Source organism: Echeneis naucrates, chromosome 12 (assembly GCF_900963305.1).
Source record: "Echeneis naucrates chromosome 12, fEcheNa1.1, whole genome shotgun sequence".
Taxonomy (NCBI): Eukaryota; Metazoa; Chordata; class Actinopteri; order Carangiformes; family Echeneidae; genus Echeneis; species Echeneis naucrates.
In genome coordinates, this window is record NC_042522.1 from 3,123,851 (window position 1) to 3,134,529 (window position 10,679).

The 10,679-nt window shown below is 41.3% G+C and overlaps 1 protein-coding gene across 2 annotated transcripts; it reads left to right on the top strand.

Annotated features, from left to right (window-relative positions):
- The first annotated feature begins 503 nt into the window (after window positions 1-503).
- On the top strand, window positions 504-10,207 carry LOC115052436 (acidic repeat-containing protein-like). Of its 2 annotated transcripts, none has more exons than XM_029516532.1 (8): window positions 504-622; window positions 4,426-4,497; window positions 4,622-4,663; window positions 4,735-4,809; window positions 5,177-5,233; window positions 5,331-5,420; window positions 5,879-6,208; window positions 6,492-10,207. In XM_029516532.1, the coding sequence occupies exons 2-8, from the start codon at window positions 4,444-4,446 to the stop codon at window positions 6,816-6,818; spliced, it is 975 nt and encodes a 324-aa protein (XP_029372392.1). In that variant the 5' UTR covers window positions 504-622; window positions 4,426-4,443; the 3' UTR covers window positions 6,819-10,207. The 2 variants fall into 2 exon arrangements, with proteins under 2 accessions (XP_029372392.1, XP_029372393.1); XM_029516533.1 differs by having other exon boundaries at window positions 5,334-5,420.
- Window positions 10,208-10,679: the final 472 nt, after the last annotated feature.

The following is a 10,679-nucleotide window of genomic DNA, read 5'->3' on the forward strand; positions in this document are numbered from 1 at the left end:
AAAAAGCCTTCCCCACCCTTTGTTTGACAGTTTAAGACAAATGAGTCTGGTGTTTGAGACAAATTCTCATCTACCCAGAGACCTCAGTCAGATGATTTTCCTCTGTCTGTGAGGAAGCTGATTCATTGCCATACCGCCATCACTATATGCTGCTGTTTTTTTTCCCAAAGCTTGTCACTGCAAGTCCTTAAATTAACTTCAAGAATGAGGGAATGTGTGTGTGTGTGTTTGAAACAGAAAAAGTACTTTAACATGCCTCTGTCTGAACTGTAAATGTTTGCATGTCTTTACACATTTATCCGTCTTTGAATTATGTGTGTGTGTGTGTTTGTGTGTATATGTGAGTGTATTTGCCCCCACAGCACCACAGCCAACCACAGGAAGAGTGGGAGAGAGAGAGGAGAGGTGGACCAGCGGTTAACCTCATGACATCACAAGCTGTGAGCTGATTGGCTAGTGCCAGAAGCTGGAGGGTTTATAATCGTTGAGTTGACTTCAGCAGTACCATCACTGAGCAGCAAACAACGTCCAGGGAAACCCAGGAGATAAACTAAAGACAAATCAACTCTGCGCTGACGTTCCTGCAGCTGCTAAACTCCTGAAACGTTCTACTGCAAACAAGGTCAGAATGAATATTTAAAACTCAATGTCCACATTGTTTGTCCGTTGCAGCAGTGTTGGGATGAGGGAAGGATGCTCAGGCTAATATTGATTTAAGTTTCTGGAAATGTGTTTTGGGTTTTTTTTTTAGCATAAAAGCTGTTATATTTGGAAATTTGAAGTTCTTTTAGGCATATTAAACACAAGTATGTGAAAATCTGGTCAGGCTTCTTTTTCATGATTTAGGCCCTTTGTTTCCATTGAAAGAAATCTTAGTGGTGCAGCATTTAGCAAAATCTCGGACAATAGGTGAACTCCAACAATTAGAAATGACTGTTTGTTTGTTTTCAATATGATGAAGCCAGCTGCACATATACTATACATAAACACTGACAGTGAGTCAGGCTTTGCCACCAGCATCAGTGACGGACTTCACTCATCCAGGTGGGAAGTCGTGATCACGATCCTGGACACATCCCTTCATCTCATATGGTAAACAGGCTGAGTGTCTGTGTACTTTTGGCCATATAATGTTTTTGCAGTATACATTTTTTGTTGTTATATTGTGAATGTATGAAATAGTCTAGAATACGTTTCACAAATAGAGTTCAAAGACTCATCATCATAAAAATTTAAACCAAAATTTTTGTTTGTCCCACAAAGTTGTATAAAATATATAATTCAGAAGAATTTTGATTTCAGTTCCACCATAAATCAAATCATTTAAAAACTTTGAAACTGTAAATTTGACTCACTGCAATCTGCTTTACTTCACAGTGTGGTTAGCAGACACTGATACTGGCTCACTAAGGCCCATGAACAGTGACATTGACAAGATGATTTCACATTATACTTGGTGGAAAGATGAATTTCTCTGGATGATATAACAAAGATTTAGATTTTGTCATATCATTGGAAAATAAAATGTGCTGTCCATCAAACTCACATTACAACCACAAGGTTTTGGGTGTCCACTGTAAAAATGCCACACCTTATTGTAGTTCATTGTGAATTCTTTTTTAAGATGTAACTGTTTGTGAAAGTCAGCTTGTGATTGGTCAGAGGTGAAGCTGGGGCGGTTGTGTTTGATTGGCTGAATAGCGTCACAGTGCCAGCTGGGCAGGAAGCGGAAGCTTTGGGCCAATTGAAACTGGCCTCATCTATGACCAGGTCTAGAGTTGGCCACCCACACCGACCCTGACCACACACACACAGACACAAACTGATTAACTACCAGCTCAGTGTTCAGAGCTGAGGAGTTTGAAAGAGATTCAGCTTCTTCCTGTAGGTGTGGAACTTACAGAGTTAAATTCATTTCTGAATCAAACCCAAAGTCACACATGAAACCAAACTTTTGCAAAGTGCCACTTTCATACATAAGAGCTGGCATAGCTCAGAGGGATCTTGGTTGTTTAGGCCCATCCCATATTACCAGAGTTTGATTTGATTCTATTTGGGGTCTCTTCAAAGGAACTCATAAATAAGAACAACAACAGAACAAATTGGTAATTTAGGAAAAACAAATCTGTTTATTTATTTATTTATTTATTTTAACTCACCCAATGTGGACACGTGGGACATCATGTTTGTCCGTAGGTCTGAGTGTGAGTGGTTGTTGGTCTCTGTCTGTCTCTGTGTGTTGGTCCTGTGATGGATGGGGGTGACCCCACCCTCACCCAGTGTGAGCACCCCCCATGACCCAGAGACAGATAAGCGGTAGAAGATGAATGAATTAATGAAAAATCCATATTCCACAGGTGTAGAGAGAAAATTTCAGTAGTGCATTAGAACCCAGATGTCTACATCAACCCCTAAAGTCTTTTTACAACTGCTACCAGATGAATGAAAGCATGTTGGACGGTTTCCTCTTGGGTTTAATTTTTTTTGTCTGTATTTGTTCTCATAGTTTAACACCACAGGGTGTCAACATTATATGAGACTGTTGCAGTTCCAGCCTTGCAGCTAAATATTTTATTATTTCAGTGCGTGTGTGACCATCACCAGATGGTTGATCTTTATAGAGTGGAATGAGCTTTATGTGGCAGGGAGGGCAGTGCTACACCTCAGTGAATACAGGGGGGAACAAAGGACGGAGAAGATGTGGAAAGAGGACAGGAGAAGGGAAGCAGGTGGTGCTGGTAGGAGCTGGTGGACTGAAGGATGCTGAGCTTTTCCTGTTACCTCACTCAGGATTAAGTCAGTCCGGAGGGTTTACATAGTGATGGAATGAAAGAACGGCTCAGCCCATTTTAGGCAGGATTCATCAAGTCTCCATGATGTGACCCAAGTTAAACCACACCTGCATGTGGGCCTTCGATAAATATGAGTGAGACCATCACCAGGACCCAGGCTCCCCAGGTCTGCCACCCTATGTTGATTTTCTTAATTTCGATCAGAAATAAACTTATTTCTCAGTCTATTCAAGGTAACCAGAGAGGACTAGGCTCGTGGTCCTCACAAGGATAGCTGACACACACACACACACAGTCTAAAGGGTGTCTTTCATGTTTCTGCTGTACTGTGGCTTTCCAGTTATAACCTGTGAATTACATAGTATAGGAAGAGTCCATGATTAAAGATAGACGCAGACACTCAGACTGCCCCTCCTACATCATACACCAACATAGAGCCTCAGAGAGGGAGGGGGGTGAAAAATGTGTTCTTAAAAGTTGCAGTTAATCCAGTTTAATACCTGCAGTGACAATACTGATGCACAATAATGATATTTTCTGATATTTCGCTCAGGTTGAGGTAAACAGGGTCCTTAGATTGAGGTTACTGTAGCTATTTGTTGATAAATCCCATTAAAACACTGAACCTTGGAAGAAATTTGCTGCTTTCACTGCTGCAACACTGTGGAGTGTGTATCAAAAACATGATCACACACATTTTATTTTGACTCATTCACACACACACACACATGTACACACACACACACATCATCCTGCTGCTGTGCAGTATTACCAGTCTGTATTAATTGCAAATGAGTATAGTACCTAACAAACACCATACAGTATATCACTTTCTGAGTAGTGCTGATTAAAAACTGCTCTGACAGGCGGGTGTAGGATGCTAGTGAACCCTTTTCTGACAAATAGAAAATTACACAATCTCAGATTTATCCATTGTGTACCACTTTCTTGATGTCAGTTTGGCAGTTTACTGTATTTATGTTTCAGTTTAACAGCTATGATAAACCCGAAGTAAGTCACTGAGTTCAAAAGGAATTCTGCCTCCTTTGAAGATGAATATGTCCTGATGAATGTCTAATTTTAAACCTGTGAAGTCTCCATACTCATGCCTACTCCCTGAGAAGGTGCTGTATGGAATGACTGATGGAAATGTAAACTAGACTGGGACAGCAGTAACTAAAAACACCCACAGGCTCAAGTCAAGGACCAGAAAGAGACAGAAACACCCTGTCCCATAGTTTAACAAACCACACTCCACAATGATGTGATTTTCTTGCACTGATGAAAGAGAAAATGTTTCACTGTATTGAGTTATCCACGGCGCATTTCTCTGTAATTAAGGACTTAAAGACTTCCTGCAACAGAACAAGGCCTCAGGAAGTACCAGTACTAGTTAACCGTCATGTGACAACATGGCCTCCATTTCTAGGAAAGCATCTAAGTGAGGGGATTTACTGACAAGACGTTTTCAGTTTGACATGTCATTGTGTTTCCTGTGAAGTTATGGCCTCTGCGTGAGTATTTTGGTGTTGGACGACTTCAGTGTATCATGATTATGTTTTATTGTGTTATTGTTCCAGATTTTTTGTCCTCTGTCTTTAACCTGAGTGATTCTGTTCATCTTCCCATCCAGAAACCAAACTGTGACACAATGAAAGTGGCTCTTGTTTTCATTCTTCTCTTCGCCACAGTCCTCTGCAGGCCGGTGTGTCATCTTCATCTTCATCCTCATCTTTGATTCTAAATGAAACATTGCATATCCGAAATTGCAATTGATTCATTTACTCGAATTACCATTTCTGATTCTTGTTGTATGTTTGTCTTTACAGGCAAGAAAGACTTCTGACAGTTCAGAGAGCTCTGAAGAAGTGGTGAGTATCTAGTGAGAGGGAGAGAGAGAGCCTTCCAGAGAGATATCCATGCTGACTGATGTTGTCAACAGGTCAGACAACAAGCAGCCCCGGCCATCCGGAAACAGGCAGCAGTGGATGCCCAGGGTGTTGCAGCACCTTCCCTGGTAAACTATTTCTTCACTTCATCCGTTCACTCTTTTTATTTTCTGCTCTCTCTGGTTTGCCACTTTGTTTAACAGTTTATTCACTCAAATCTGGATTACAAATCAGACAAGGCAAGGAACTGCCCCAGACCCCCAGAGACCCAGAAAAAAACCCTCACTCAATTTCGTACATTTTATAAATAAAGATTACACAGAAAACTCTCAGACTAGAGTGAACACAGCAGGGCCTATGGTGGTTTCATCCATCAATCCCAGTTGGTATTTCATTTCTCTGTGAGCTGCCATACCCCCTCATTTCCTTAATCAATCTGAGTTCTTTGCAGCTTAACACTGACTAACCAAATATGACATGTCTCTGATGTGACAGAACGTTGTGGCTGCTGCCAGCTCAGACGAGAGCAACGAGAACTCAGACGAGGCTGAAGTAAGTCAAAACAAATGCACAGATTAAACCCAGTCATTCATAATTTATCAGAACTCTGGTGTCCTTTTTGACCCTGTGTAATGGTGGCTTTTGGCAGCAGGTGGCAGCAGACTCAACCTCAGCTCCAGACACAGCCTCTGTTGACAGCAATGACAGCGAAGATGATGACGATGATGATAAAGAGGAAGTGAGTACAACCCTACTTTAGTTACGTTATATATACTGTATAGCACACAGGTGGCTGCTGAGTCCACAGAATAAGCCTCAGTTTAGTTTTACTAGTGAGGGCTACTGCCGGTGTTTTTCCACGTGTAGGAAAGGAAACACATCATGTATGTCTCATTTTCTCCTTGTTGTGTGAGTGATCTATGTAAGTGAAAGACTTTCCCTTGGGATAACTAAAATCTATCTGATGTTAGAGGTTTCTGGTATATTTTGAATTTTATTAATGCAGTCGCTCCAGATTAGAGGAACAAAATAAATTTTTATTGATTTATTTTTTTTGGTTATTGCTCAATAACAACGGCAAACCGTACTGCCGGTCCAACAGGATTTAGGACTTTCTATGATGTTCTGGTTTGATCCAGCTAGGATGCCCAAACTACTGAATCCACTTTTTAATCACCTCTGACTTTGTGACTGCAGGACACTGATGAAGATGAATCCAATGACAACTCAGAGTCAGGCGAGTCTTCCACTCCAGCTCCCACAACTGCCAGTCCTGTGATCATCACAGAGGAGCCTGTGATTGACCCCACCGCGGATCCCATTGTGCCAACCATCGTCACCGACACAGCCCGGGGTGACAACCTGGGAGGCTACCCCAGTGACTACAAATCCATCGTCTACGTGGAGGAAAAATCCTACAAGAATCCCGCCCCCTACAAGTCTTACGAGTTTGTCGACACAGGAAAGAAAACAGCCTACGACATGACCGATGGTAACGAGGTGGAGAAGTCGCTGAAGGTGTATAAGGTACATGTTAGTGTGAGTACGGTGACAGCCAGTTAAAATGTAAAAATCTTCCTAGTGGCTAGTTCGTCCTTGTGCTCAGTTTTCATTTCCCATGAAAAAGGTTATCTGGGAAAGTATTTTCATGACAACTGGAGTTGAAGGTGGCGTTAAAAAATGTTGCTAAAATTGAATTAAGCTCAATCAATTTTGTACTAAGCTTTTTTGACTTTTTTTTCTTAATATATATTATTGTAGAGATGAAGCTAACAAAGCTCTAACAAAGCCTTTCCTGCCTCACCTCCAGGCACTTCAGGTCCACTCTGACATCCTGGAGGAGGACAGCAGCACCCCTGAGGTGGAGAGCCAGGGCCTGGAAGCCACATCTCATGACCAGGACCTCAGTCCCAGCCAGGCATCCATTCCAGAGGAGGAGGAAGACGAGAGTGCCAGCACTGCCAGCACCAGCACCAGCACCAGCCAAGAGTCTGAGGATGAGGAGAGTCAGAGCAGCGAGGAGGCCACAGCCACGCCTGGAGCTGCCGACAGCGACTCAGATGAGAGTGAATCGGATGAAGAGGGGGCAGGACCTGACACCACCACTGACGTGCCAGTGGTCATTACTGCCAAATAAGCTCCGCCCATTCATGAAATGGAGTGGATTATGGTGTTCACATTTAGAGCGCATGCTGACTCCAGGTGCAATAAACCCCCACCCAAGAAACTTTCCACTGCAGGGTCAAACAGAGACACACAAGGCTTAGTTATTATTGGTGTTAATATGCTCAGCTCATATTTGTTGTGCATTGTTTGCCAAGCAGAACCTTTTTTTCTCAGCAGTTATTTAAATAAACCAGTTTGTCTTTACATCTTGTGGTCTGGTTGTGTTGGTGAAGCCAATGTTTGACCCTGCAGGGGGAAAGGATGTTCAAGCTGATGACCAGGCAGTTGGCTGGTTCATGTCCTTTTTCCTCCCTCTTCCATCGAGGGTTAAAGGTCAAGACTGGAAAGGAACAGAAACAAGGTTGAGTCCTGATCAATTACTGCATTTAATCAGGTGTTATTAATAAGCACAATATGTTTCAGTTAAACTTGTTTCTAGCCAACAATGGTGTGTCAAAGACTGACACTGGGATCTGAAGACCTTAGCCACAGTTAGATGTTGGCTATTTAGAGCCCAAATCTAAAGTGGTTAAAGGCTTATTCCTACTGACCTGAAAGATAGAATTAAATCCCTCATAACAATTACACAAACACCTCTGTGCTCTTAATTACTGTGTCATGCCTGAAAGTAATGTTGAGATCCATATGTGAACGTGCACATTTGTTTGATGAAGGATGCAGGAGATGTCCAAATCAGTTTCGCATGTTTTATTATCACATCTAACAGTAAAGTAGACTATAGAAAAAGAGATGGTTTACAGAGCTCTGGACCAGACTATGTTTCCCTGACCAGCATACAACTCCAGCGTCAGTTCACAGTTCTGTCTGCTCTATGTTTCCCCGATCCAGCTTATGTTATGGTTTCACAAAGGAAATGAGGTATGTGGGTGTATTCTTCTTCAGAGTGCACACTTCCTCCCCATGATTTCTGGCTCCACTCTTGTGATCAGCTCCTCGTGGCTGTTGATGGTCCCAGTTTTTGTGTGAAGAGAAGAAGAACAGACACAAACCACAATACCCACAATCCCAGTGTGTCTTCTGCATTCAATCAGCAATTAGTAGAAGGTCACAGTTACATCATATACTGTACATAGATACTTCATAAAAGATGTTTTTCATTCATGTCTCTGTATTCTATCCTCATTACATTGTGCAGTTCTTACTTTATTCATGTGAGTGTCACTCTCTATCATAAGCAGTTCATTAAATTTGAACAATATAATCATCAAAGAGTACAAAAGCATGTGAGAAGTATAAAATCAGATATTAAAATAAGTGTTTCGTTTAAACAGTATAATCATCAAAGTTCAAATGTGTGTGTGACAAACATAAACTCAGATATCCCAGCAGTAACTAACCACAATGAAAGCCTTAGATCTGGAGGAAAATACATAAAATCTCCCTCCTCAGCCGCTGCAGTCAGTGAAGAAACAGATACTGAGGAAAAGGACCAGTGTTTACTAGAGGTTTAGATTTTTAGTTCTTTCATTAAATGTTTTATCATCGTGGCGCAAACTGACTTTTCAACAGAAACTAAATAGATTTAACTGGGGCTGCTGCTATGGAATATTTTAGTGATCGAGTATTCTGCTGAAAATTCCATCGATTAATCGAATAATCGGATAAAACATATTTTTGTTTAGTTAAAGAGCAATTATAAATATACATAAGAAAATAAGACATTTCACTGAAGAATGACCAATTGGTTTCCTTTTTTGGACAATCAACATTTATCTTTATCATCGCCTTAGTTGTCGTCACATCTTTCCTCCATAGAAAAAGAGCACATCTAAGCCCCGCCCACCCCAATCTCTCCATTGACTTTGTATTGTGTGAAAGTGTCTTTTGTCACTGTGTGTGCCAGCAAACACAAAGAAATGCCCCAAAGCTGCTGTGTGGTAGGGTGATCTACTAACAGGGTAAAGAACCCTGATCTACGATTCTAGAAGCTACAGAAAAATGAGCCTTGAAGACTGGTTTATGGTGGAACACAACTTGGATCCATTCACTTACAAAAAGAGTTACAAAGATCTGTAATTTCTCATTATTGTGTGAGTGGATATTCCTAAATAATAAATAATAAGCAGTTAGACCTCACTGGATACTTTTCTCATGCCAAGCTTTCATTAGAATATTTTGTGACATGACGGTTGAAATGTTAAATTTAATAAAGCTATGCGCATTCATTGTTTTAACTTCAAGTTAAGGTTGTTGAATTGGCAAGGCTAACTGTAGGAGCTGAAGCTAACCAAGGCTAACTGTGGGAGCTGAAGCTAACCAAGTCTAACTGTGGGAGCAGAAGCTAACCAAGGCTAACTGTAGGAACAGAAACTAGCCAAGGCTAACTGTAGGAGCAGAAGCTAACCAAGGCTAACGTACATCCACCAACTACGTTTTAACCCCATAAAAGGGGCAGATTGGAAACGTTTGGGTTATTAAAAGCCATTTTAAAACGATGATGTAGTAGTGTGGATGTGTCCTAACTTATGCAGGACCTGGTTTTTATCACTATTAGGTTAAATGATGAACCATCAACCAGCCGACTCTGACTGATCGATCTTTAAGGCTGATGATTAGCTGGCGCCGCCTGTATCCACTTCTCTTGTCTTACAGTCTAATTTTTTCTGTTCTGCAGCTTCTAAAAACTCAGATCAGGGTTCTTTACCCTGTTAGTAGATCACCCTACCACACAGCAGCTTCTGGGGATTCGTATTTGCTGGCACAAATTTTTAAAAGTTAAGTGATTCCTCAAGGCAGAGGGAATTCCTCCACCATTTTTTATAATCGAGGTACTCAAATTATTCGAGGAATCGTTTCAGCCCTAGATTTAACTATTCAAACGTTCTGTAGACGCTAACCAGCTCCCAGTGATAAACTGTGCTGTGATCACACTGACATCTTTGCTGCTGCTTCCTGTTAGCTTCTTGACAGTCTGCCCTTTGCACTTAATTTCTGCATTGTTTTTTGCCTGCATGTTGTTTTTTTTTCTCTCTTTTCTGTCACATTTTCTCATAAGCCAAACCAGACCCAGGTGAGTGCCTCAGAATATATATTTTTTTAACTTTAAGCTATCATCATGATTTTATTTTTGAAGATTTTTGACAGTTTAAAGTCAGCTGAAAGTTATGTTGCATCAACCTGCAGATCTGTCAGAAAAAAACTGTCCTTTTATGCTGTTACCATAATAAGACTAAAGAAATAAAACCTGCAGGCCCTGTGGAGTCTGACTCCAGCAGAGTCAGTTATAATAGGCTCCCATGTTATAATTCCCAACTGTAAACTGGAAAGTGCTCTATTTGTTATTTTATATATACAATGTGTCTTGGCAAGTTATATAAATAAACATTTTCATAAAGATTATTATCTCTACGTGTTTACCCTTCCCTGTGCTTGCTACGCTCTAGGAATAGTGATTAGTCAGGGAAGATTTTATTGTGCCTTGTGTTGTACACTTCTCACCCAAAATAGACTTTAAAAAAGCAAAAAAGGAGAGGAATGGGCACCCCGAGTCTCAGTGGAGCTTTTTATACAGCAAATGCTACCATATGCCACCATAGTAGGCCTAGAACCATGCACATGGCAAAACCAGGACTCGAATCAAGATGGCCTTTGGCCTTCTGAAACGTCAGTTTTAGTGCCTGCATCACCTCAGGGTTTCCCTGGATGGGGCCTGTGATGTCATTGTTGCATGGACAGTACTGCATAACATTTGGGCCTAAGAAAGGAGAGGGCCCCCCAAGTGGCTGTCGATATTGACTGGGAAAATGCTCCTATTTTGCCAGACAACATTAATAGCAGACTGGTCAGGAAGCAACATTCCAGGTCCAGTTTC